The sequence below is a fragment of the Phalacrocorax aristotelis genome, chromosome 4 (genome assembly GCF_949628215.1).
Source record: "Phalacrocorax aristotelis chromosome 4, bGulAri2.1, whole genome shotgun sequence".
Taxonomy (NCBI): Eukaryota; Metazoa; Chordata; class Aves; order Suliformes; family Phalacrocoracidae; genus Phalacrocorax; species Phalacrocorax aristotelis.
Genome location: NC_134279.1, coordinates 3,369,792 through 3,397,262, shown reverse-complemented (window position 1 = coordinate 3,397,262; position 27,471 = coordinate 3,369,792). Strand labels below are relative to the sequence as shown.

At 40.4% G+C, this 27,471-nt stretch overlaps 2 protein-coding genes across 6 annotated transcripts in view; one reads left to right on the top strand and one right to left on the bottom strand.

The window, feature by feature from the left end:
* Nucleotides 1-210, bottom strand: part of LARP7 (La ribonucleoprotein 7, transcriptional regulator) — a 28,705-nt gene extending 28,495 nt beyond the window's left edge. Inside the window, exon 1 of the mRNA XM_075090085.1 lies at nt 19-210. The gene's annotated coding sequence lies outside the window, so the exon portion shown is untranslated. The remainder of the gene's footprint in view (nt 1-18) is intronic.
* Nucleotides 196-27,193, top strand: ZGRF1 (zinc finger GRF-type containing 1). 5 transcript variants are annotated; one of them, XM_075090079.1, is made up of 29 exons: nt 196-359; nt 1,199-1,292; nt 1,891-1,971; nt 2,098-2,178; nt 2,302-2,358; nt 2,828-3,013; nt 3,378-5,562; nt 5,887-5,969; nt 6,652-6,750; nt 8,074-8,179; nt 8,266-8,372; nt 8,579-8,729; nt 9,739-10,397; nt 11,940-12,078; nt 12,571-12,755; nt 13,215-13,402; nt 14,001-14,134; nt 14,895-15,041; nt 17,995-18,109; nt 18,941-19,200; nt 20,427-20,586; nt 21,212-21,289; nt 22,118-22,265; nt 23,082-23,209; nt 23,552-23,675; nt 24,118-24,294; nt 24,417-24,551; nt 25,209-25,470; nt 26,874-27,193. In XM_075090079.1, exons 3-29 carry the CDS (start codon nt 1,951-1,953, stop codon nt 27,005-27,007), a joined length of 6,249 nt encoding a protein of 2,082 aa, XP_074946180.1. In that variant the 5' UTR covers nt 196-359; nt 1,199-1,292; nt 1,891-1,950; the 3' UTR covers nt 27,008-27,193. The 5 variants fall into 5 exon arrangements, with proteins under 5 accessions (XP_074946180.1, XP_074946184.1, XP_074946183.1 ...); XM_075090083.1 differs by lacking the exon at nt 5,887-5,969 and having other exon boundaries at nt 3,378-5,195; XM_075090082.1 differs by lacking the exon at nt 5,887-5,969 and having other exon boundaries at nt 3,378-5,420.
* Nucleotides 27,194-27,471: the final 278 nt, after the last annotated feature.

The window sequence follows — 27,471 nt, the reverse complement described above, 5'->3', positions numbered from 1 at the left end:
TGACCGCACACCACTGACCTGCCGCCGCGCCCGCACCCGCTCGCGAGGCGACGTCACCGCCGGGATACAGGGCCCTGCCCCCCACCACCTCCTCCTTCTCTACCACCACCACCCCGTTGTCGTTGTTCTCGTCAGTCCCGGCGCGACGCGCGGCCCGCAAGAGCAAGAAGAAAAAAAAAAAAAGCCCCGGCGGCACAGCCCCCGCGCATGCGCATGCGCAGCAGTAGGCGCGCCTGGCCCGGCGCGCGCGTGACTTCCTCCTGGCGCCGGGCGGGCGGCGCCGTGACGTCACGCGGGCTGCGGCGGGAAGTTTGGAAAGGCGGCGGCCGCCATCATCCCTCCGCGCCCCACCGGGACAGGTGGGTAGGGACGGGGATGGTCGGTGGGTCCCTCAGGCGGTCAGTGACAGTCTCCCGCGGGGGGCGGCTCATGGCGGCGGCGAGGGGTTCTCCCAGCTGGGACGGGGGCTGGACCCGGACCCTTTCTTGCTGTCTCCGTTCTCGCTGTCCCTGAGGGAAACCCCCGGGGAACGTGGCCGCGGGTCAAACTCCGTCGCGCTGAGGGTGTCGCTTATGAGTGATGAGCTAAAATGGACCCACCTGGGTCTTTCTCGGCTGTGTGGGGAAGTGGGCTCAGTGGATCTGTAGGAATGTGCGTGTACTCATTCCCGGCCCTACAGCGTTCTGCATGGAGTTGTAGCGAGCCTTCGCATTCACCCAGCGAATGGCAGGAAGATGTGCTGGGAGGTTTAGGTCGGATACTAGGGAAAGGTTCTTCCCCAAGAGGGTGGTGGAGCCCTGGAGCAGGCTCCCCAGGGAGGCATCACAGCACCAAGCCTGGTGATATTCAGGAAGCACTTGGACAGCGCTCTCAGAGACATGGTGTGAATTTGGGGTTGTCCTGTGCGGGGGCAGGAGTCCTTGATGATCATCCTTGATGATCCTTGTGGGTCCCTTCCAACTCAGGGTGTCCTATGATTCTATGAGCTGCTTTAAACAGCTAAAGGAGTAGCTCTGCGTGCTTCAAGGGTGTCCATTTCCAACATTTCATGCCTTACGAAACACCTGGGGACCGCCAAGAAGGTGGCAGCTGTAAGAAACAGCATAAATCTCTCCCGCTTTAATATAAACTCTTTCTCACCAACCCACAGTGTAAGAGCAGCTGACAGTTTTGTCTCTTGTGATCATTTTTCTTGCAGTGCTGTTAACGGATGGAGCTAAGGTCTGCAGCTCTGCAAACACGGATGCAAATTGCAGTCCTCATCAGATGTTTTAAGCCACTGATGTACAGCAGTAAGTCACAGCTGCTGGGGATGAGTTGATTTGATAACGATTTGTTTCTGCCTTCATCATTAAAGGCTATTTTGGAAGTTATTCTGATCTAACTTTAAAGGGGCGTGACTTCATGGGTAACTGGTTTTGAGAGTCAGTTATCTTCACCATGAATTAAGCATGCATGAACAAGTTCAGAGTCAATAAACTTGTGACAAAATTATTCTGCTGATAGCTTCTGTGGTTTTGTTTTTTTGGATGCAAGTAAATGTGTTTAGGATAATTTCTTAATTCTGAATAGCAGTATGATCACTGGAGTTTTCAGAGTTTCCAGCCATTCATCTAAAGGAATGAATTCCTCTGAAAGTTAGAAAATATGTTGGCATATATAAAAAAGCCATTTTTTACCAGTAGTTTTTCTGTTAGATTATTTTCAATGTTTTTCCTTAAAAGGCCCACATCAGCTATACCCTGTTGTTTTGTCACTGTCTTGCATCTAGCTCTCTTCTTTTGGTGGGGTGGGAGGTGGAAAAGAAAAAAAAAAGCAAACTGCCATCTATTTTTTGGTCAGTATGTTCCCTTCACAACTCTGGATTCTGAACATTTCCCTGTCTCACAGGTTGTATGAGGATGTAAATATTGGTGAAATAAGCTGTTGGATGACTCTTTTGTCAAAGGAATGGCTTCTCAGGAATTTAGTGTAAGTAAGTTCTCTAACACTGTGTACAATTAAATAGAAATAAATTAAAAGACACTAGGCTGCTGCTGTATTATTTAAACATTTTCTTACTTCTTATTATCTCAACATTTTACCCATTTAAAATAGGTATTATATACTCACCAGAAAATGAAAAAATCAAAAACGTGGCAGGATGGAATTCTGAGGATTAGAACTAGCGGAAATAAGGTGAACAACTTGGATTGAATACCTGTGGACTTAATATCATCTGCTGCTGCTGGGCTGTCAGTGGCAATCTAGTTGACCTGTGAAATAAAACTAGTTATTTAAAATGTTATTTTTTCATTGCAGGCTATCTTGTTTGATGATAAAGGACAATGTTTGGAGAGTTTTTTTATAAAATCTCAGGTATATTTTGTTTGGAGTTTTGTGGGGGTTTTTTATTTTTATGCTTGATTGTGGTTTGTGTTTTGGGAGGCATTTCAAACTCTTATTTGGTAACTGAGGTAGTACTTTTCCTTATTGTGGATATGAAAGAATGCTGCAATGCAAATAATGGAAAGTGAAAACACCTTCTATTTATTGATAAGTCTTATTGTTTTTCCTGAACCAGCATAGAGGTTTTATGGAATTTTATTCCTTTTGGGTAAAAGCAGTGTGTTAGAGTGATATACAAAATAAGCATAACCTGAAGCTAAGTGCTAATGCTTTCTAGTATATGTATATTTTAATCTAAGTATTTATATGGCAGCTGTGATATACTGGGTGTAAATTTCTGGAATTTTTACGTACAAGTATTTAGAAGGCTATATTTAGAAGACTTTATTGTTTCTTATATACCACTACTATATACACTCTCCTGCTTTCTGTTTTCTAGGTGAATACTGGAGATAATTTAGAAAGCGAACGATATTTGATTGCAGTTGAAGCAGTAAAAGTGAGTGAAAAGTCTTTCGAAGATCAGCCAAGGAAAGCAGAAACTCCAGCCGTGGATAGAAGTGGTGTAAAACCCGGTGTTCTGCCTCCCAGACATCTGTCTGTCGGCTTGAAAAGGAAGTTTACGGTATGACTTTGTTTCAAAAGTTATGTCTGATGTTAATATGCATTTTAAAACACAAAGGGCAGGACTTTTAAGGAATGGTAAATATAGGTATAATATCTCCCTGCTTTTTTGGAACTGTAAGCCAGAATGTGTTACCCGTAGCTACTTTTCCAGAGTTTACAAACTCTGTTTGGTGTAGCAGGATTGCTATTGTGAAGGCTGCAGTGAAAATTGCAAGGGCTTGAGGTTATTTCTGTACACCTGTGGAATCGTCCTGCGCTACTTAATCAGAATGAATTTTATGGAGCGTGCCTTATTTTCAATGTTTGATTATAAAATGTGAAGTTGATTTCCGAGTAGAATTAATTTAAAATTTCTCTCCTAGGGTTTCCAAGGGCCACGCCAAGTTGAAAAGAAAATATTGACAACGGAGGATGGAGAAAAACCAACAATATTGCCATTATCTAAGCAATGTCAGGGTACTTTTCCATCCAAGTTTTACATTACCTCTCCATTATTTTCTACGATTTGCAAGAAGGATGCAGAAACAAATCTATCCGCAGGCTTTCACGAAGATGTGTGCACAGATAATGGTAGAGAACACGTGTCTCTCTCCTCACTGCTTTCAGCTCCATTTCTGGACAGGTGTGAGGAGGCAGAGAAGGAAAACTCTGACCAGTCCATTGCGATGCCAGTACCTCCTCTAATTACCGGGCGTGCCAAATCTAGTAGCCAGACAGCCGGTCACGGGGCAGCGTCACACAACATCAGGAGCACAGCACAGATAATAGCTCTTTTGAAGTCTAAACCAACGCAAGGATGCGGAGAGCAAAAGTCTGAAGTCATAGAACATCTTTCTGGGTTCCAGGCATCAGAAAATGCAGCTAGTTTATATAACAAAAAAAGCACATTCCTACCTGCTTTTTCGGGCAACCCTGCCGAAAGACTCGTTCAAAATATGCAGCACCTGCCTTCTATTGAGGGAACTGTGAATGATGAAAAGGAATGGAATGCTGAATTGCTTCTACATTCAGCTGAACAACCCTGTGGTGAAGAAGACGCAGGACAGAGGTGTGAGAAAAAGGCCAATAATTTAAGTCAAGATTTACAAGATCCCTGCAATACAAATAGTTGCTTCCTACCTGAATCTACCATACGCAGGATGAGCGACAGTCAGTTTGTCCCACCCTCGGGTGACATTTTGTGTTCAGCCAGTCCAATCACCTTTGAAGAAAATCTCTCCAGATACAGGGAGCATTCGGTGACTAATGCTCTTGAGGAGCGAGGTTGCGAAGTGAGGTTGCAAAGTGAGCTTCAGCCAAGACTAAGTTCAGAAAGAGCGCCTGGCGACCCGGAGCTCTCTGTGGGTGTAACGTTGACTGAAACTGGAATTGTAAAGGAGGGAATAAGTACGCACAGCAAAGACTGCGGTCCAGATGAACAGGTGATGGAGGTAAACTTTAATCTAATGGAGGCTTTTGATTTTAATGACACAGACAATGAAGAGCTGTGTGAAAGAGATGTGAATAAGCTCACTGAAGGAGACATGCTTTCACAAAGTCCAGGTTGCTTAAAGGGAGAAGACGCAGCAGAGGATAGTGTGTTGAGACTTCATTCTTGCTGTGAAGTAGTGGCACGCAGTGAAAATGAAGAAGTCAAACGCTCAATGTTTGACAGTGAGAACGATGGCAATGAGTGCCCTGAGGGTATGCCCTCTCAGCTTTGTGACAACAGTGTCGGAGATACAGGGAGAACTGCAGAAGACTCTGCAAACCAGACCAGAATTGAAGTGGAACTTCTGGGTGATGGACACAATGCAAAAGAGATTAATGAAAGTCAATTAAGTATTAAGAAGGATCTTGATGGCTGTGCAGTGCTTACCGTTAATGGCGTGTCACGGATAAAAAGCAAAAGCACTGATCTTTTGCCTGGTGAGACTGAATGTCACTCTAAAAACAGTACGTTTGTGGAACATGAAATACTTCCGGTTATTTCTGCCAGCAGAATCATTTCTGCAATGGACAAAAGATCCGAAGATGATGTTAAACAGCTTGGATGCACGAAATCCCCAGATGCTGATTTCAAACGCTTCTGGGGTAGTAAGAGTGACAGCATGAAACCAGGTAGTCCTTTGCTGGCTTTGTCACAAAACCCAGATCCTAGCTATGGCTCATTCCAATATATCGCAGAAGACCATCAAAAGGTATTTGGCATTTCACATAAGGAAGATACTCTCATTTCCAGAAGCTCTATCTGTCCTTTAGGGAAAGGCCGCTCATCCCCAGAGGAAACAGCAGTAGGCGAAACTGAGCTTAAAAATGTAGAGAGCATAAATGCCTTTCATGGAGCCTGCAAAGGTGAAAGAGTAGGAACGGATTGCCTGAAATGCACGGCAATGGCTGAAAATTCATCAGATCTTCCTGATTTGGTAAACAATATCGCTCTTCTAAGAGCTTTGACTCAACATAGCACAGCATTAGAAAGCTTACAAAAGATGAAGGAAAACAATAGCATATTCCATGAAGCAGAGACTTCTAAAGAGATACTTGAAGCCCCTATGAAAGATGAAGGTTAGGTCAGCTTCTATTTTAAAGTGGTTTCTGTATGACCGCACCTATATGACTTCTGTATTCTTACCTCTCCTGCTGGACAACTCATTTTCAGAAATCATACCGCTGCAGTGATGTGTCATGAAGGTTCCCTCATGCAGTTTTTAGTGTTTAAAACAACAACGTGGACTCAAAGTCTGTATCTTTGTTAGAGTTAGTTCAGTTAAATCCGAACTGTGCGGTTATCTGCATGGGTAAGGTTTGCAAGCCCAGTAAATATTTGGATGTTTTCCTGCAAAAAGAATGCTATAACTGTAACTTATTATGCTTTTCCATCTCTTGTAGCCATAAAACAGTTTACAGAAATGCCTTACTCAGAAAGTATACAGGCATCTTCCTGTTCGTACTTTGATTCTTCTGGCCTTATGGTAACCGATTTTTGACTACATCTATCTTATCTGTACAAGATAAATTAATTTTCAATGAGGCTTCTTGAATAACATTATTGGTTTATGAAACTACAGAGGTTGAGCTAGAAATTGCTTAGAGGCATCGGCTAAGAAGCTGATGGTAAACAGAAGATGTCCTCTTGCAGACCCTATTGCCAATGAATGTTCAGGAGGCCTAACGCGTGACAAGAAACTTAATGCAAATTGTAATATTTAGTTACGTTTAATATCCCATTAGTATGTGTGGTACTTCTCCTTCCCTACCTCATCTTCTTCTGCCATCTATTTTTTTCTTTCACTATCTTTTTGAATGCCTGCCTTTCCTAGAAGTTTTAACACTTGGGTTGAAATACACTAGCAAATCTGTCTGTGCTTGATGCTTCACATTGATTTTTGTCCAATGCTATTGATAATCTTTTTCTTCCAATCCATCCAAAGTGAAAGAAAAATTTTTAGATTAAATTCTTCTTTCTCTTGTCCCGTTTGAAAAGCAAACGTAGTTTCTTATCCTACCGTGGATTGTTCTGGCTTCCAAATTAAAAAGGGCGTAATTTAAAATGCTTCTTCTTGTATAACTACAAGCGATAACTTAGCTTAACTTTTCACTTTAAATCATTATTAAATTGTTAAACTAATTAGCTGTTGATACTTTTATATGCAGCCCAACTGTGTGGACAATTCATTACAGAAAGCAGAGGCGTGTATTCTACCAATAGCAGCGGCCCAAAGAAACCCTAGGACATCTGACTGCCAACCAAAGGTATGATTTCCGTGGAACTAAAGTAAAATGAATAGTTTTTTCTTAAATTTCAATTCAATGGCTTACTATTTACAATATATTACAATAAGTCCTAATAAATATTTAACCAGCCTCATAATGGGCTTCTCATGACTTTTTTAGCACAGTGGCCTGTGGGAAGTTTTCCACGGAGGGTTTTAAACTCAAATTTTACAATACAAAAAGAAGACTAAACATACTATGTCAAAATATCGACTTTCTGTTGCCAGAGATTTGTGCAAAAGCTATATTGCTGCTGAGTTGCAGGAATGCAAGAGAAGGAAAGAAAAAAGCATAGATTGGGGATATTTTTTTTTCCTCTTTTGCAGTTTCCAACACATTATTTTTGATGTATATATGAAAAGTACCTTTACTGACTGTAGATAGTTCCAGAACAGTGCTTATTTTCAGTTAATGGCAATTCCAATATTTTGCGTAGCCTGTTGCATTTCGAGGGCACCAAGTAAAGGGATCAGCAGCTAGTGAGATAATGTTGAGAGCTCCCTGCTCACAGCTAGGATGGCAGCAGTACCCAGCTAACACGGAGTTCGCAGCTGAGAGTTTTTTGTCACCCCTGTTTTCAAGCAGTGATGTCCTTCCTGACTTCAGACAGGTATAACAATTTTTTTTCGAAGTTATTCTTACTAACCTTAGTGCGAGAAAGTATCCTGTAAGTGTAGGATAAAAGAGTTCGTTTTTAGAATACTACAATCATATCGAAATCACTAAGAACCAAACATAGTACTTTGTGGTTAAAACGTTGCAGTTTGACAATTATTTTTACCCATTTTTCTCACAGGAGTATGCATTTGCAAGATGTAACTTGTTTTTTTTTCCTCTGAGTGAAAAAAGTCCACGGTCATAATATGTGGTATTAAACAGAGATTTCTTTTGGAGAAAAGAGGCGGAGGGCTTTTACAGTGTTTGTTTCTTCGTGTTAGCGGTGTAATATTCGCCTCAGCTGGATTTGAAATTTGGTATATAATTGTTAAAGAGTTCCAAAGCATGTATTAAAACTTTGTTGCATGGATTTCGGTTCCTCCTGGATGCCAAGAAACATGGTGTAATGTTAAATAAAATATATTTAAAATAATGCAGTACGTATTTCAGTATTTAAAATAATGGAAGAAAAGTGATATTTTGTTTTTTAATTCCAGAATGGGCTAGAGATACTGAAGAATTATACCTAGAAACCAGACTTAGAAAGAAGATGTTTAGAAATAAGATTGTCACAAAGATAATATTTATATAGAGGATAAATGATTTGATTTCTAACAAATTTTTCCTTATACTTTTTTGGTAAAGTCTCCAGGCTCAAGAAGTCTTCATGAGGGTGATATCATCTTTATCGGAGAAGAGAATTTTCAAAAGAAGTCTAACGCTATTAAAAAGTCAAGAATGGATCAGTCCCGTAAGTGAAAGTAGAAGTAGAATGGCAGCGGTTGCCCTCAGAACAATTCTCCTGCATGACTTCTGTCCCTCGCGTATTTTTCCTAGCATCGGCATTGCACGTGCGTTCTGAAGTTCCACCGCGGACTATGTCAAGCTCACCTTCACGTTCTGATTTGAGACAAACGCAGTGGACTTCATGGGAACCTGGCAAGGTGTGAACTGACTGTCTCTTCTAGATCGTGTTGCCTTTATTTCCTGTGTGTTCATGGTAGCAATTCCTTATTTTGGAAACTTACCTCAACTCTGAGAGACGTTTCAATTGGTTGGTATGATGAGAGAGAGAATAGTGCCAGAAGAGCAATAATCAAGGGGTTTTTTCTCCAGTCATTCACTTGACGTGTTCATTCTTCATCCGCAGATGATCTCCTCAGTGGAACTGACTGCTTCGCTTGATCCAGACTCTACAGTTTCTCCAGCTTCGGGAAGTGAGGAAGCTATGGGAGACATCCAGGAGCCCCTGATACACAGGATCTTGCCAAGTGAACCAGAACTTTCAGAATTGTTTTTCAGTAAGAAATCATAGTTTATAATTGCACTTTACAATATTTTTGCTAGAAAATCTTTAAGGATTTTTGAAGCACAGTGAGTTGCACTATAAAAGGCAGTTACCCCGGGCGCAGAAATACACTGAGATAGGTCTGGGTAAATGCAGAGCTTGATTTGTGTTTGTCACATGTTTTTCCAGGGGTTGTGTTACTTGTTTAAAGCACAATTTTTAACAGTGTTTTCCAGATTGGCTGGATTAGCATTGAATTCCATGCCTCTCCCTGCCCCAATTATATTTTCCTGAAAGAGACTTCAGAATAGTGATTTAATTTTATAAAGAAAAATCAGCTTCTAGTTTTGGGGGGAAAAGGTAACCTTTTAATTCATACTCATGTTTTCATTTATTTACCTGCTTTTAGTTTTTTTCCGTATTCAGCTGTCCTCTGACCCCCTTCCAGCTGACACCTGTCAATGACTGTCATTGGCTATTGATAGTGAACTTAGTCACAAGGGTGCTTGTGATACTAGGAGCCTATTTATTGACCTCGGGTAATACTAATTTACACAGTTCTGTGGGTGATCCTTTTGGAAGAAGGAGTAAATGTTGAGCTGTTCATTTTCCAGCTGGCGGCTGTCACTGACCTACCAAGAGTTAACAGGTTAATGACCTCCAAAACACAATGTTTAAATCATTTCGGTTGGGACTTGATGATCTTAGAGGTCTTTTCCAACCTTAATGGTTCTATGACTTCTACCAAACGTTTTCTTTTGTAGCAGTAGAGTGCCTACAGAAATGTATTCTGAATATAGAGATTTAAGTATTAAAAGAGTCACGGTTCAAAATCACTCACGTCATATGGAAATGTAGCGTGGGACTGCACAGGCACGACACGAAGAGCTTGCCAATTAGAAGACAGGATGTAAAAGGAAGAACTTAGAATTCTTTCCTTTATCTTAGCTTTTTGTACATCTGAAGTTAATGGGCCATCCGTAAGTGCTACAAGTTGCTTGTAAGATGTATTTGCCCTACAGCACGGGAGAAATCCAGCTATCCGGAGGAATGCGGCCTCTCGAGGTTCAAGCCCACAGTTAAACCACGAACTCCGTTTGTCACTCTTCCTGCCACCGAGGAGATTCCTGGCGCAGTTTATCCAACTCCCAGCGAGGAGGTCCAGCCATCTTTCAGCTCTTCAGCAGTCAATTTATGCAACAAGGCGGCGGTATTTCCTATTAGCGCTGTTGGCCCCGAGGACAGAAATTATGAAACCTCCGTGTTTGGAGAGTATACGGAAGACGGACAATGGGAATCTGTACGAGCAGTGTTCCCTAATGTGACTTCACAATGCAGACAAAGCAAGTGGCTAAAATATCAAAACAGTCCTCAGTGTGACTCGGTAACTCAAAACAGCGATGATAGGGAAGTGAGTGATGACATCTGTGCTGAGAACGTCCTTGGAATGCTGCTGGGTGACACAGGGGAGAGCAGTGCTGTGAATAAAAGTGCTCCTGGCTCTGCACCTCTACAGACAGCCAAGAGCATGCTTGGTGAACGCTGTGCAAATATCAGCGACCAGGATACGATTTCAGAGAGGAAGTTACTTTCTCCGCACTTAAGTCAGACACCTTTGGCTGAAGCAACACAAAAGGTGTTAAGTCATTTGAGCTGCCACACTGTAACAGGAGATGGCCAGGTGTGTAACTGTTCAAGCAAATATGGGTCTAAGTGACAGAAACACATTTTTCTGGACAAAGTAACTACATTTATCTTATTTTCCGCAAGATATGATCAGTATGATTGGATGAAATGTTTCTACATATGTAGAAACACAAAAGAGTCCCAGCTACAGAACAGCAGCTGCTAATGTGTGTTTTTTAAGTGCTGTGACCAATCCTTTGTAAAGGTAATACCTTGGTGCACACAGTGCCAGATTTAGGTTTCTAATCTGAATGTTGATGGCAGGAAGATGAAAGAAGCTGTCGGGCTGTTTTGTCACCTATAATTGGTAAGAAGGTGTTTTCAAGAAGTGTTTTTGTTAATTGTGAAGTGAACATCGTTTTAACGAATACCCAGATCTTGCTTCATAACACAGTGTTTGATTTTAAAATATTTTAAATTTCTTCAGTTTTATTGTGGAAAAGTAAGTTATGGCAGTGACTGAGCACCTAAAAAAAGAGCATAGCTCTTTGTGACCAGTAGGCTGTCTTAAACAAATGGAGTAAATTGGAAAAAAAAAAACCAAAACAAACTAACCACAAGTGAAGTTTTAAAATTTGTCAAATGGCTGTGCTTGAGAGTTAATGAAAATGTTAGATTTTTTCCTTTTTTTTTTTTCTTTTTTTGACCCAAACTTAGTATGATGTGTTTTCTAATCCTTTAAAACTGTGCAGTAAAATTGTCATGTGAAATAGAGGTATGGAAATAACTAGGTTATGAAATACACACACAGTGTGTGTATTTATATATTAACCATATATATTGGATTTTAAAAAGCTTACGAAGAGAGTTATCGTTATAATGCCCACTGCAGTGTAGGTAGTGGAAGAAGCTCCTCAGAACTAGCTGGGATGGCAGGCACAGGGATAGCTGTGGTGTGCACACTTTCCCAAAGCTCTCTAGTCTGCTTCTTCTTTCCCTCGGCTTGTGCTACCTTTGCTATAGTTTCATCTGGTGGTTTTATTTTTATGCAGAAATGGTGTTAAAAATGGAGCTTGTGTGCTCCTTCCCCATGTCTAGGGCTCAAAGCGTGATTCTGAATTGGATAATTTACTTCAAAGCCTTTGAAAGCATTACCTGTGTTATAAATGCAGCCTGTTTGTCAAGGGGCAAATTTTAACTTCGTGGCACGTCCTAAATGGCAGTCCAAGCTCTGTGGCTGTAGTTCCAGGTGTACTTAATTTTACTCCTGTTGCCAGTCCTGTTGAATACATGCTCCTGTACGTAGTTAACAAAGTCTGCAAACCTTCGTGGTGAAGGGGATTTGTATTTTGCTTTTAGAAAACTGATTCTTCATTGACAGTCTTCATGTTGAAACCTCTGGTTGCAGAATGTTTTCTGGCCCTGAATGTTTTCTGTTTAGTTGGACTTACTAATGACAGCACGATATATAAAAGCAAAAAAGGAAAAAGAGAAGAAAAAGGGATAGGTTTTGGCACATCTGTACAGTAGCCATTTATAAAAATTTGTCTCATTCAGGGTTTTGCAAGTTCTAATGGTTTGTTTTTCTGCTTTTTAGGACATAACAATTTCTGAGTTGTCTTTTCCTAATGTGGATAAAGTCAAATATGCTAATCTTCCTAAAAGAAAGGTTTCCATACCAACTGTGTTTCAGTCTCATGTTCACTACAAACAGATATTTAAAGCTGCTCTGACAGGTACGTCTAACACCACACTGTGTAAAACGCTGTCATTTTGAAAGTGCGTTTCTGAAGCTTCACAAAGCAGGATGAGAGGGAGAGAGATCAACAACATCACCTAAGGGAACAACGGTGTGCATTTGGGTTTGGATATATATACACGGAAATGTATTCAGTCTGTACCCAAAATTGGAAAGAGAAAACAAAAGACCAGTACGCTTCTGTTCAACCATGTAACCTTGTGCCCGTTCGCCAGTGCTTAGATTCCTACCTAAGCTTTCCCTGGCCATTCGAATGAAATTAAGGCGCTTAGAACAAATTATTTGCACGTGCAATATATGAATTTTGCAGGTCGCATGGTTTCTTTTAGGACTCGGATTAAATCTTCTGATGGATTTAGAAGTGGGGTTGAAAGTTTCAGGTGAAAACGTATTTGTTTGGATGTTGTGTGCTGGTGTAACCATTTTACGGCTGTACTAATTATTCTTTTATTCTCCTTTCTATGTCAAGAGCAATTAAACATAATGCTATTTGAGTTGTCACAAAGATTACACAATGCTCTTTCAAAAGTGGATATTTCATTTTACACTTCACTGAAAGATGGGCAAAGCGAGAGCAAAGAGAGCTGCGTTCCACTCTGCAGTCACATGCATCCTGCTAAGCTTGTTATGGTTAAAAAAGAAGGTCAAAACAAGGTGCTGTTTATTCCTTGTTTGTTTACAGTTTGGGGTGTTTGTCTGGCATATAGACCCTCTTGTGTGAACAATTACAGGGCAATTCTGTGTGATTTACAATTGCAGATTAATGTGATGCCTTACAGAGATCACTTTTAAGATCTGTTGTAGTATCCACTGGTGTCCAGAACTGTTGATGTAATACTTTTTGCCATACAGAAACAGCTTTATAGATGTAAAGACCTGAATTGATAATTTCTGAGGTTACATGGCATTTCTGCAAGGTATGATTACACACACTGGCTTCAGAAGCCCAGAGGTCTGGCAACACGCTTGTGTTTTTCAGCCAACACACTTGTGTTTTTCAGCCAAACAGAGTGAAAACACAGGCGTTTATCTGATTATTTTGGTTTTTGCTTGTTTGTTTTAATGTGCTAAAGGTCTTTTTTTTCTTTTTTTTTTTTCCCCCTCCCTTCCTAGGGTCGTTTGTTCTATACCTGTGATGCCCCAAAAGCTGAGCAGTGTTCGTTTTTCAAGTGGATAGAAGATGTGAACCCCGCCCAGATAAAATCCAGACCTAGTGTAGTGCTTCACGATATAAAAAGTATTGGGACATACCTCAGAAGTCAAAAGATTTCTCTCTATGAGGGATGCCAGCTTTTGGTGAGGTATTCTGAAACACTGTACTTCTCACAAGTGCTGTTTGAACGGCAGGATTTAGAAATATTCCAGTAGCTCTGGATTTCAGTAGCATTTAACAGACGCTTTCACTAACTATGCTTAAAGAGGCTGCAGTTCTGCCTAGAAATGTAAAAGCCAAATTAGCGAAGGCATAACAGTCACAGCAATGGCACTTCAGGTCGGCACTCTTTCCAGCAAGAATCAAATCTGCTTACTAGCGACTTGATCAACTGCTTAATGAAATCCCTTATGATCGTTGTGTTTGAATTACTGTTCATTTAATCTTTCGTAAGAGAATTTGATTTATTCTCTTAGTGATTCCAATTTTAATGTTAGAAGTTGTATTGAAGGCTATTCTGTGCTGCTTAACCCTAGGGGAAACAATTTAATTACGGCTGAATATGAGAGAAGTGTTTTGCAGTCGAAGATAAATGTATTTAAATCCTGGTAATGTAAGATGATGAGCAGCCGCCAAGATCTGCGCTGTATAATTTGGTCTACTCTGTGGAGCTTTCTTATTTTTGGTGGTGAATCCAAACTGTGCCAATTGTTTACATGCTCTTTCTTGAAATTACAATTTAACAGGAAAGCCTTTGAAATTCAAACACAGCAGTGTAGCAAGTTCAAGAAATGTATGAATACCAGATCTGAGGGTGATTGCAAAACCAAATTATACCTCAGACTAAGCAGAAAGGAGCATTATTCTCTCTATAGCAAAGGTAAGCAAAGCTTAGGCATCAGAAGAATTGTCCGTGTCACGTTGTGCCTTTTTAAAGTTTTAATTTGTAATCTAAAGAGAAAAACTGAACCCTATTTCTAAACTTCTGACAATCCTGAAAATTCAGTTCTCGTTCTGGACGGGCAACAAAGTATCTCATGAATTCATCTTTTCTTGTAAATATTCATCTACCTTAGAAAAAGATAAATTCCATGTCCTTGGGTTTGGAGTGTATTGAACCTGTGAATCATGAAGTTTCAGGAAAGCCCATTATTCAAATAGATTATATTTAAGGATAACTTGATGTGAAAATTGGGGTTTCAGTAGTTGTTGCGTATCTCTTCTAAATTACGGACGTGTCCCAGAGTTGGAGGACATTCAGTGATTTCATCCGGATGGTCCCAATAGTTCGTCTCACTTCAGTAATTTTTGAACTGATACCCATATCTTCATGGTTTGTTCTCTTTGCTCTTGAAAATGGTACAAAGGAAATTAGGCAGAAACAAATGTGTTTGTCTGTGCACGCTTCGTGTACAAGACAAACGTCCTAACAAATCAGGGGTTTGAAACTTTAAATTCTGAAGCTCTGCGGGGCAAAACTTTTATTACAAAACTATCTAGGACTTCCAATAATCCCTACTTTCACATTAGCAGTGGATTAATTTGCAGCATAGCAAATGCTGAGCTGTTCTGTCCAGCTTGGTTTTCTTTAAAAGGCAGCAGTAGAAGAAGCTTATGAGAACTCTGTGGTTTTTTGACAGATGATATTTGGGTTGTTTCGAAGACTCTGAACTTTGATCCCCTTGATACGTTCATTGCAAGTAGTGCTTTCTTTGGACCATCCTCCAACAATGAAGTAGAATTACAACCGCTGAAAGGCTACTCTCCCTCGAACTGGCGATCAAATGGTGAGTTCTACACCAGATAATTCAGAATTGTGGGAAACTGCTATTGAGGGAAAAACCTGGCCAGCAAGGAAGGACGAGATTAGAATTTCTCACATCTAATACATTATTTTATTCACAGTATTTTTCCCCTTGTATCTTTGAATACATAATTTGAATACAGTTCTTAATGCAAAGTAGCTGGTAGGAAATTCTAAGTGGGTGATGGAGAAATGAGGATAATATAAATAATGTAGTCAGTAATATAGTATAGAATGCAGATTGACTGTCTGAGTAAGTGACAGGAACCTGCAATACTGCGTTCAGCTCTGGGGCCCCCAACATAAAGAGGACATGGACCTCACGGAGTGAGTCCAGAGGGGGGCCATGAAGATGAGGAGGCTAGAGCACCTCTCCTAAGAGGACAGGCTGAGAGAGCTGGCATTTTTCAGCCTGGAGAGGAGAAGGCTGCGGGGACACCTTATTGCAGCTTTTCAGTATTTAAAGGGAGCCTACAAGAAAGCTGGAGAGGGACTTTTTACAAAGGCATGGGGTGATAGGACAAGGGGTGATGGCTTTAACTGAGAGAGGGTAGATTCAGATTAGATATAAACAAGTAGTCCTTCACTAGGAGGGCGGTGAGGCACTGGCACAGGTTGCCCAGAGCAGCTGTGGATGCCCCATCCTGGCAGTGTGCAAGGCCGGGTTGGACAGGGCTTTGAACAACGTGCTCTAGTGAAAGGTGTCCCTGCCCATGGCAGGGGGTTGGAACTAGGCGATCTCTAAGGTCCTTTCCAACCGAAACCATTCTGTGAGTCTACGATTCTATGAGTATGTTGTTACTGTCCTTGAAAAACAAACAAACAGAAACCCCAAACAACTCACTGTGGAAGATTTCTATTTATATAAAAAGCCATGTATTAAATCTGTGATTTGGCTGTCCCGACGTTCCTTTCTGTGCCTTTGTTGCTACAGTCCAGAATGACTAAAAAATTAGTGTTTCAGAATTCAGAAGAAACCAGTCAGTCTAGTTGTAGTTATTTTCATCATTGTACTTTAAAAAGAAAATATTACTAACCATAGCACTGGTGGTTTTTAATGAACTGCTGACTTTTTTTATTTAGCAAGCTGTTCCCAACTAAGCAGCAGCCATCCTTCTTTTTTGGTTTTAACATTTTTGCTTGGGATATTTTTGTAATATTTTGTCATCAGTGTTTTGGAAACAGTAAGGTTAGTGGGCCTTAAGTACAGAGAGAAACAGTGTGCGTCTGCTATAGGTGACGCAGAAAAATGATAAATGTGCTGCCAACCGTGATGCAAAAGTTCCTTATTTTTGTTGTTGAAATGAGCTGAAGTTTTGGGTTGGTTTTGGGTTGTGTTTTTGTTTGTTTGTTTTGTAAAAGAAAGAGATAAAGAATGCAATTACGTAGTGATTCTGGAGCTAGTAATAATATACCTCTGCTTATATTCTTTTAATGCAATATGAAAGTTGTGTGCTTGATAGCAAAAGGCTGTATGCGCAGTGCTTAACCTTAAGCAGGTAATTTGAGTGTTTCAGGTTAACAAATTAGTCTTTTTAGGCTTTGTATGTAATCATTAGGGAGAGAGTTCCTGCAAAGCACAATTCAGTGAGCCTACATTAAAGTCCTGTTCTGAATTATGTTCAGAAGACTAAAAAATAGAGGGGAAAAAAGTACAACGGCGCACAAGTTATTTGTGGGCATACATGCTATCAAAATCATGGGCTTCAAATGCAGTTGGAGGTTTGGTTTTGTTTGTTCCTTGAGTGTGAATTGCAGGACTGGAGCTCTCGAGCTGTCAGGGTCTGGAATAATAAAATCGTTGAGGTTGGAAAAGACCTCTAGGATCATCAAGTCCAACCATCAACCCAACGCTACCGTGTCTCTTAAACCATGCGCTGAAGTGCCACATCTCTGTGTTCTATTTAAGAGTAAATATAGCTTTTCAGTCTTAATGCTGTTGATTCACAGCATTTTATTTTTTCTTAGGACACTTTTGGTCCTAACTCTTTTTTTATTATCGTAAATACAGATGATTTAATAGTTCTATAACCATTACAAAATTAAAACCCTAAGTTGTATGAAAATAAAGCTTTAAGTAATACTTAATTGTTGGTACTGATAAGCAACAACAAAATAGAGGTATGTGGGTTACCAAACGTGTTAGAAACCTGGTACTTAGGCAATCCCTGAGCCCCAGAACCTTAGGAAAGTGGCAGTGAATTCAGAAAAATATAAATGAATACTTGTTCTGTTCTTATACTCTCCCCTAGGCCTTCACTTTTTTTCCTATGCTTTGGAAGTCGACTAGATGGGACTTGAGTCTGGCCCGTTGGACGTGTCCTTATGTTCCAGTCTTTTCTTTAAGAAAACGTCTGCTTAGCTATCATGATCACACAGCTTGCTTACAAAATCCACCTCCTAAATTGCAAAGCCTTCTAATTCAGCACCCGAGGGAATGGCAGGGAGGTGTGCCAGGAGAGGTTTAGGTTGGGTATTAGGGAAAGGTTCTTCCCCCAGGGGGTGGAGCCCTGGAACAGGCTCCCCAGGGAGGCATCACGGCACCAAGCCTGGCAATACTCAAGAAGCGTTTCGCCAATGCCCTCAGAGACATGGTGTGAATTTGGGGTGTCCTGTGCAGGGACAGGAGCTGGACTCAACGGTCCTTGTGGGTCCCTCCCAGCTCAGGGTATTCTGTGATTCTATGATACTATGAGTGTTTCTAAAATGAGTAAGGTTTTTTTATCTAAGCTTCAAAATAATGCACCTTAAAAAGAAGGGGTAATAGGTCTCTCCTCATCTATAATATTCAGTCAGGCATGGTAATTGGGTTAACTTGGTTTCTGTTCCAGGAGGGTAATTAGTCTTTTGGTATTTTGTAAGTCATTTACCTAGCTGATTTGAAATTCTGGCTAATTTCCTTTTTACCTAATAGTATTTTTCTGTGGCCTTTTCAGTGTTCGTTCATGCTTTGCTGGTTTGCAATGCTAGCGGTGAGCTTACATCCTTAAGAAATATGGAGGAGCATTTCAATCCATCTACGTTACCACTAATACCATACCTACTACAAATGTAAGTTACTGCTTCAGTGATACCATCAACCCAGAGTATCTCAATCGGTACACAAAAAAACCCCAACAAAAATACCGTTGAGTTTACCCTATTGAAAAGTGGTTGAGGAAAACAAATCAGAAAAACAGTGCAAGGAATGAACTGTTGACGATGCGATTTTAATTTATGTGGAAACGAAAATATATGGGTTGCTGAACTCTACCTCGATTATAAAGTGGGGTTTTTCTTCTGAAAACTTGCCTCCAGCCCACGTTTTACAACCTAGAGATGAATTTTGGGCATTATTATGACCATTAGACTGATAGCGTAGGACTGATCCGTATGAAGTTAATGTGCGTGTTTCACAGGGGTTCAGTGGAACTGTTTTTCCTTCACAATTTTTAGAGTCCCTTAACACAAACACTAAAAATATTTTATTGGAGAATGGGAGCAGTATTTCCAAGACTGCTTACGATTCACTGTAGAAAACAAGTAATTACTTGAATCCCTGCTGCCCCTGAACTACGTTCTTCTGCTGCTCTTAGTTCTGTCAGTCTTGAGGCCTTGGAGTAAGTCAGATTGAAAGCGTTAACGTACAGCAAGACTGAAAAATGCAAAAGCCTGTTTCGTATGATCCAGCTGGATCCAGCTTTCACCCAGGGAAGTGATAAGGCGTGGGAATATACAGCCCAGGTGTAGGTCAGGGTGTAGGGGGGCAGCAACTTTTAATTATGTCAGCTGTTAATCCTAAAGCATTTCAATATCAGGTGAGTAAACATGTTGGAACAATGAGTTACAAATTATACGTACATGGTGTTACACCGCAACTTTTGATTATTATGTTTTCCTTAGGAATTTTGATTCTGAAAAGGCTACCAAAAGAGTCAACAGAAGAAAATTTATTCCACCTGCCATCAGCCTGAAACCCACAATGATGCATGGGCCTGTCAGCACTGAAGTGGCGATGGGACTAGCTAAAAAGATGATCCAAACGTTCTCATTGAACCCAGATCAAGCTACATCGCTGATTCAGATAGCTCAGATGATGACCGCCTGTGAAAATATCAAACCCGTGGAAGGACATCAGATCTTTCCTATCACAATCATACGTGGTATGTAGCAAATAACTGTGAAATTTGCTGCTACTGCATCTTTGCAAAAATTCTAATGAATACGTAGTGGCAGTGTTAGTGAAGTATCCCTAAATTCTCTCAGTGAGGAAACAGTAGGCTTGTTTCGGTAATCATTTATCTTCAATTCCAGGCAGACTTTAAGGGGAATTTTTACGCCTAGGGAAACGTTGACTTATTTTAAATGTAGCGCCAAAGATGGGCTTGAATAAACTGCCTCTGTGTAAGGAATATCCTTTTGAATTCCTCTGTAAAGTTGCTGTCTTCACCTACTTCATCTGTTTCATGAAATTTCATTTCTTGGATGAGGCCCCTCTGATAATGACCTTGACATCATAAGGTCTGTTTTATCGGCACAGAGCTTGTGATCCTTGAATCGGAGTTCTGCCTCTTGCAGGATTTTACCTAGGTATAAAGCTCTCTCCTGGCAAGATCTATACACAAAATCAGAGTTACTTAGTGTCTTCTCCTTATTTCTTTTCATATTAAAACCGCTTTTGTCATGTATCAGCTTTGCTAAATCATATACATTTTTTTCTATTACACATTATTCCTCGCTGGTTTATACTTCTGTCTTTGTTGTATCCCTTTTTAACATGTGCAAAAAGGCTAGTAGCATCTTAGTTCAAAGGGCTTGGTTTTTTTTTTTTAAATCAGCATTGAAAAACACTTAGCATAAACATAAGTTTTCAGATGCTGTCAAAGTAAATACCTTGATAATAATGAAGCTCTTAGTACAGATGGCACTAGACTTAAATTGCCTGAGCTTTTGTTAGGCTGTCAGGCATAATAACCTAGTAAAAATTACTAGTGATTGCAAAATAATAATCTCTCAAGTTTCTTATTCTGTACCTGAGGACATGGTATGAGGGATGTGCAAGCAGATACTTCTATTAGTATTAGTTTAATGTATTGGTGAGACTCCTTCGCAAGTAATGCATGTATTCAACCAGAACGTTTAGGAGTAACACCTTAGCTCCCCATTTTCTGCAGTTTTCTGTAGACTCATTGCAGGCAGTACACGTGAAGTGTAAGGCAACTGGTTGTCCCTGGATACTTAGCGCTGCTGAAGCAAGCACCGTCGATGTTTTTACAGGAATCACAGCATAATATTTAATAAGATAAACTTAAGTTACAACAAATAATTAAAACAACTTTCTAGAAAATTTTCACGTGTAACTTTGGCTTTTTTTCTTCCGAAATACCAGGTGTTTTTGGAGCTGGAAAGAGCTATCTGCTGTCTGTTGTGATCTTGTTCCTAGTACAGCTCTTTGAAAGCAGTGAAGCTACGGCGGGTCCAAGACAGGCTCCATGGAAACTTCTGATCGCTTCCTCCACTAACATTGCTGTTGACAGGATACTGCTGGGGTGGGTAACTGAGATTTGTGCAGATTATAGTTCCAAAAACAATAATGCGCTTACACGGTAAAGACAATTGTGTTGATAATTCCAGGATATCACTTCAAAAAGATAGCATTCTTTCCCTAGAAGGTGTCACACACGGGTTTCAATTCTACCCTTGCTCCTTTGCACAGCGTGCTAAAAGACAGTAAGGCTAGCTGCGTGAATTTACGTTAGACCAATATGGGGCTCTGCTCATCAAATTTACTATTAAAATCCATCTTTGGATTTTATTGCTCAGGACTCTTTAGGAAGTAGCAGTAGGAGCAAGGGAAGGAGGGATGGAGAGGGAGAGAGAGGCAGAGTCAGGCTTAGGAAGCTTCAGCATGAGGCTAACATGAAATAAAATCCATGGTTTGGAAGGATAAAGGCATTAAGCATTTTTGAGACAAATCCTGACGAGGTAATTTACTTTGATTCACTTGAACTGTGGCCGGAGTTACGTCATCTGGTTATTCACAAAAGTTTGTGTTCTCCGGTGTTCTGATGTGTCTCTTAGCCTTTTTAGAACAATGATTTAAGTTGTCAGATTTGGTTTTGGGGTTTTTTTTTTTACATTTCTGTAAAATGTATCATCTCTTTTTCTTTGAAGACTACTTGATCTTGGATTTGAGGATTTTATCAGAGTGGGAAGTATTAGGAAAATCACCAAAGCAATTCTTCCCCATAGGTAAGAATCTTAATCTTTGAGGGATCCAAAGCGATTCTAAGAGTCATGATAGTATGCATGCTGTAAAACTACTATTTTGCAGTCATTCAAAATGTGATTGTAATATGCCTATCCCAGGTTCCCTCCCCGTCCCTCTGCACGGTGGAGAACTTTTACCTGGATTTGGGAATGCCGCTTGTTGCTGAAGAGAGCTAATGCTTTTAAAGTAGTAGAGGAAAACAAAATAATGGCAGTTATAGATTTGAGAATTTACCCAAGGAGGAAAAGCAAAACAGGCTTGAAATAGATATGTACTGCTGTAGTGATAACAACTAAGAGGAAGTAATAATTTAACGTTCAGAGAATTAATGGTAATGACGCGTGAATTCTACACTACTTAGCCAAGTTATCTTTGCTGTAGTGTTCTGGGGTTTGTCCTTTAACTACTAAAAGTGACCTACGTAGTACTTTCAAGACAATTTGAGAGAACAAAGTTCAAGATGAATAGTTTAAATTTCCATTCCTTGGTGTCAGTAGCATGCCAAGGGTCTAAAATGGCGTGAGAATGAAACTTCTCAGCTCTGCAACCAGCTGCGTACTTGGAGAAGTCGTTTACTACATGTTTGTCTCTGATGGGGTGGTAGGGGCTGAGCTCGTGGATTAAAGGTCTGTTTTAAAGCAGGTATTATACTAGTCTATCTCAGCTGGATTCGGGACAGGTTAGTACATTGTTGTAAAGCACTGTTATATATAAAGTACGATTATTTTTGTGCATTGGGTGTTCACCAAACGCTGAAAGCACTGTTATTGTCAATTATTGTAACGCATGTTATAAAATATTTTTTCAAGTTTACATGCTGGCTCAGGAAATGAAAATGAGCAGTTAAAAGAGCTGCTCGCTCTCATGAAAGAAGATTTAACTCCAGCTGAAAAAATGTATGTCAGGAAGAGTATTGAGCAACATAAACTGGGGACCAATAAAACTACACTGCAACAGGTACGGTCCAAGTGACGGGACGGGGAAGTGGGAATTCACGATGTCTTATCCACAAGGCCCAGCAAGTGGGAACTGGGAGACCCCTCTCACACCTGCCAAGCTCCTAGTTTTGAAAAATTACTGAGCACAGCTAGTCTGCGCTGTCACCTTGAAACTAAAATTTATATAGTCATAAAGGTGAAAGATAAGGACCGAGCTAAATCTATGCTAGAGTTGAGTATCAACGGCCAAGAAGATATTAAATGTATTTGAAGCAACTTTTTGTCAAAGCATTAATTTTTGAGATTCTACCTTCCTGTAGAAAAATCTTCTCAATTTCTGGTCTTTCCAGTTATTTGCCTTTTCTCCTCAGTCCTAGACTTAAAAAAAAAAATCCCAGCTTGTTGTAGAGCAATTGTAACAAAGCAGATCTGAGCCATTTGTTTCTTGTGCTTATTCCTAGTGGTCGTTGCTGCCATTTTTGCTGCTGGGGCTCAGAAGGTTCCCAAGGATCGTGTAATCTGAATTCTCTCTGTACCAGACCAGATCTGGTCTTAAAATATGAGTCTGTGAATGATTCTACCGTATAAATGCCCCAAGCATAAGAAATGGCAACCTTGGATCCATCTCCATGCATTCACAGTGCCTTTTACTGGAAGGTAGAATATAATTTTTTTGAGACCCAGTGAGTACGACCCAGCATGCTGTAGAACTGCTAAAAATATTTAATGTTAGGTGTATTCTACTGCCGAAGCTATAGTTACGTACTGCGCAGAAAGTAATTATTAAATGGCCTTAACTTTTTGTCTTTCCATTTCCCCCTCGCTAATGACAAAGGTAAAAGTGGTCGGAGCGACCTGTGCTGCCTGCCCATTCCCGTGCCTGAATACTCTTAAGTTTCCTGTGGTGATGCTGGACGAGTGCAGTCAGATGACTGAACCTGCTTCTCTCCTTCCTATTGCAAGGTACAGACTTCCTTTTGTGTTTCAGCAGAGAAAAAACTTAGTTAGCAGTGACGCAACCTCAAATAATTGCCAAACTCACATGTCCTTTTTTTTAAGAACATGAACTCCGAGGTCTCATCATAGAAAGCAGGAAGAGAGCAATTTTAAACTGAGGCCTGCTCTTGGGTGCCTTCCTTGAGTTACCGTGTTATTTTCACTGCAGAAAGAGGGTGATGGGGAAGGCACCCTCATGGAAAGCAATGTGCGATATGTAAACACAGCACACGCTTTTGTTATGAAGAGTTTGACGTCCTTTTTAGAACTCTTCCCCCCCCCCCCTTAATTTTTAACTTTCTGATTTAGGTTTCAGTGTGAAAAGCTAGTCCTTGTTGGAGACCCCAAGCAATTACCGCCAACTATTCAAGGGTCTGACAGCGTTCACGAGAAGGGATTGGAGCAGACTCTCTTTGACCGGCTTTGCTTAATGGTATGTATTACTAACCACGTCTTCAGAAAAGATGGAGGGTGAAATTGTAGGTCCACTGAAGTCACTAAAAGAGTCCTGGTTTAGATGTCAGAGGTGCGGTGTTTCGGCCTGTTTTTCATTAAGCTGATTCCCTTCTAGTGCATTTCTCTGTAAGCGTTTTTTTCACAGTGGGGGTAATTTGTAAGCATAACAAATGTGAAACAAGAGCGGATTGAAAAAAACAATGGCAGGTTCTGCCTTCTGATCTTTTTGTGCCGTTTTCAATCCAGGTGGAAGAATTGGGGGCTACAGTATTTGTTCTAACTTCTGTTGTAGCAAATGTACGAGGGCTAAGGCAGCTTACTGCAGGAAATGTTTCCACTTAGTTTGTGTTTGACCTGGCATTGCGAAATATTTAGTAATTCTTTCCCCTAGTCACGCTTCCTATATCATAATTCTTTAGGGACATAAAACAATACTTCTTCGGACACAGTACCGATGTCACCCTGCTATTAGTGCCATAGCCAACGAGCTGTTCTATGAAGGAGATCTGATAGATGGTGTTTCCGAGAAAGATAGAGGTCCTTTACTGGATTGGCTTCCAACACTATGTTTTTATAGTGTTAATGGGGTAGAGCAAGTAAGTGTTTAAACATTTTTAATATAGAAAGCCCATATTGTAGGCTTTTTTCTCCATTCCGTTTCTTTATGCATTCTGCTGTTTGTGACAGCTACGTTGGAAATCTTCTTCCCTATTTCTAGATGGAAAGAGACAACAGCTTTTATAACACGGCAGAAGCTCATTTTACAGTCAAGCTCATCCAGTCTCTGATTGCAAGTGGAATAGAAGGATCTGCAATTGGTGTGATTACTCTGTATAAATCACAGATGTGTAAGGTTTGTGTAACATAGCATCAATAAAACGGTTTTCTTAAATGGATTGCTTTAGAATAAACATAGGCTCCATTTCAACTAGGAAGGATCGACTAGAAGTGAGAAACAAATGCTGGGTAGGTAAGCTAGAGTTTACTGTAATTTCTCTTTCTTATTTAAAAAAACAAACAAACAAAAACCCTGCTATATTCTTCTAAAACTAGTCAAAATCTTCATTCAAACACATGATTTAAAAAAACCTCTCCATTTGTTTTCCTTCCACATGCACACTCAGAAAATCGGCAAATGAAATAGCACATCATTTTCATGAGTTAGGGGACCGTTACAAACGGGTCTGTGTGACGAGGGCAGGTAACAGAGGCATCTGCTGGGCGAGGCTTGGAGCCGTACCTCACCGGGTCAGCCACCGCGTGACACGGGCTGCCGCGATTAGCAAGCGAAAGCGCGGGTTGCCACACTGAACGCACCAGCGTTTGTCAAGTACGGGTTCACTGCGTGCTGTTTTCCTGCGATTAGCTGATGTTTTACTGTCACTGCTCTCTTTAGTTTCTTAGCTGGCATCTTGTGTGGACTCAAACTTGTTGTGAGTGTGTTTGCTCGCGACAAGTGATTGAGTGTGAGCAGCGGAACTCATCACCGTCCATATTCGTTTGTCCACAGATTCAGAATTTGCTCGGTGGCATGCACTCTGAGGCTTTTGAGATTAAAGCTGTCCAGGTGTCCACCGTAGATGCGTTCCAAGGAGCTGAGAAGGAGATCATTGTCTTGTCGTGTGTAAGAACAAGACAGATTGGGTTCATAGACTCAGAGAAGAGAATGAACGTTGCCCTAACAAGAGCAAAGAGGCATTTGTTGATTGTTGGAAATCTGGCCTGTTTGAGTAGGAACAGACTCTGGGGAAGAGTAATTCATCACTGCAAAGGTAATATTTTCTTTGCCTGTAGTTTTGAAACCAAGCAGCTCACCTTCTTCAATTAAACTATCTATAATACACTATATATTATAGTGTATATATACTACACATACGCTATGATATATAAAGTAGGTAGTATGCATACTATATAAACCAGTATATTAATCACATATAAAACATAGTATATTAGAGGAAAAAGCAAATATTTGGAGGTGTGCAAATGGCATGTTTGCAGTTGCATCTGCAGACTGTTTTTTACACTCAAAGGGTATTTCTTATCCAGTAACGGGGCTTCTTTTTCTTCTTTTGGTGCCATCGGATAGCTACACGAAGAGCACGCTGGTAAGGAGAGTTGAAACCCATTACTGCATTTCCAGTCCTTTCCCAGTTAGCTTTTAGGTCGTAGACCCAGGCAGAAACAAGTTCCAAACCAATTCTTCTACACAGCAGTATTTCTGAATAGGTAGTACTTAAATAAAGGAAAGAAAAATGCATAGCGCCTTTCTGCAGGTAGGGGCTCATTGGTTTTGGAAGACAAATCTTTGAGCTGCTAGGGGGAAAAAAAAAGACCAACTCTACCAAGTAATTCCTGATGGCTGCATTTACCGGGTCACTGTCTTGTGAACTTGTTTGTTTTATTGGACCACAGAGGGAAATACAGTTTTTGAAAATCAGGTTTTTTACAGTTTCTGCGTATTTGCCTTGAAGTTCACTGTAACTGAGTATTTACCTACTTGAAAGCTTAAAAAGTCACACCAAAAACCTTACAGTGCTTGTCTCCACATCTTGCAACTTTGCTGGAAGAGTATAAAATGCCTGAACAGCCCCTTAGTTCTGTGTCTCTCTTTCCGCTCTGCGGTAGGCGTACTTTGGGAAGAGAGGTCGTAGTTTCTCCCTTTGCTGGGGCTTGAATTAGTCCCCTTTGAAATGGGACAGTTCGTATCTCAAAGCGTTAGCTACATTTCATCATAAACTCTTCCGTGGTGATTTTCTTTGAGCTAGAGAAGCAAGAGATGAAATAGGGTCCAAATCTCTCGAGTATATACAATAAACTCTGGCTGAATCCGACTCCCCGGTACCCACTGAGGCTCACTTGCAGAGGGGCACACCCCTTTTGGAAGGGGTAAGGCCTAACCTTAGCAGATACCACGAAGGGAGTGCTCAGTCTCTGGAGCAACTAATAATGAGTCACTGCAAGAATAGGTACCAAACGAGTAATTATTTTATTTATACCTGGCTGGCATCAAAGGAAGCATCTCATTAGTGGTTGAACTCTGAAGAAGAATTTCTACGTCAAAATATTATAGCCGTTTGATATGCTTGGGGAAATAGCTGTTTGCATCACCACAGACTAATTATGTTATGGATGCTGTAAAGGGAGATGTAATTACCCTGTTTATTGCTGCTTTTAGGATGGGAAAATGGATTACAACACGTAAGCCAGTGCGAGCAGCAGCTGAACGACATTCTTAAGCGTTATTTGGAGAAACGGAAGGAAGAGGAACAGAATAAGAAAAAGGAAAAAAAGAATGCACCTACTTTATGAAGAAAATAGGAGTTACGTGTCTATAAAAATTATCAGAACAATTGCAAATCTAATATTTATATTTAAGGTGGGAAATTTTTGTTTGTATCTTGGTGCACTGAAACTTCTGTTTTGATTCCTTGTTTGTATGACTAAAAATGAATAAAGTGACTTTATCTGCTCAATAACTGAAATCCTTTTATGCTTACAAAGTACCTTACTGTATTATTAGTGCTTCATTATTCTTCAGATTAGATACACACATGGCATTGTATCTTAGCACAAACGTAGAGGAATTTCTTCAAAGAAGTATTACATGTTTGTGGTCTTTAGGACCACTCGAAACTACAAAAAAGCTGAATGATTTTGGTTTGGAAAATGAGTGCTGTTGTGTCAGAAGCTCTCTGACAAGGAGGAAAAAAGTTCTTCATCTTTATCATGGCAAAGTTTGGCTGTAGGCTCTTTCAAAGGTGTATAGAGGAGGC

Excerpts from the sequence above, each read along its gene's own strand:
- ZGRF1 (XM_075090079.1), top strand. The coding sequence starts at position 1,951 with ATGGCTTCTCAGGAATTTAGT. Across the intron at positions 6,751-8,073 it reads CATCTGACTGCCAACCAAAG|TCTCCAGGCTCAAGAAGTCT; the intron begins GTATGATTTCCG and ends TTTTTGGTAAAG. Across the intron at positions 13,403-14,000 it reads GGATGCCAGCTTTTGGTGAG|GAAAGCCTTTGAAATTCAAA; the intron begins GTATTCTGAAAC and ends ACAATTTAACAG.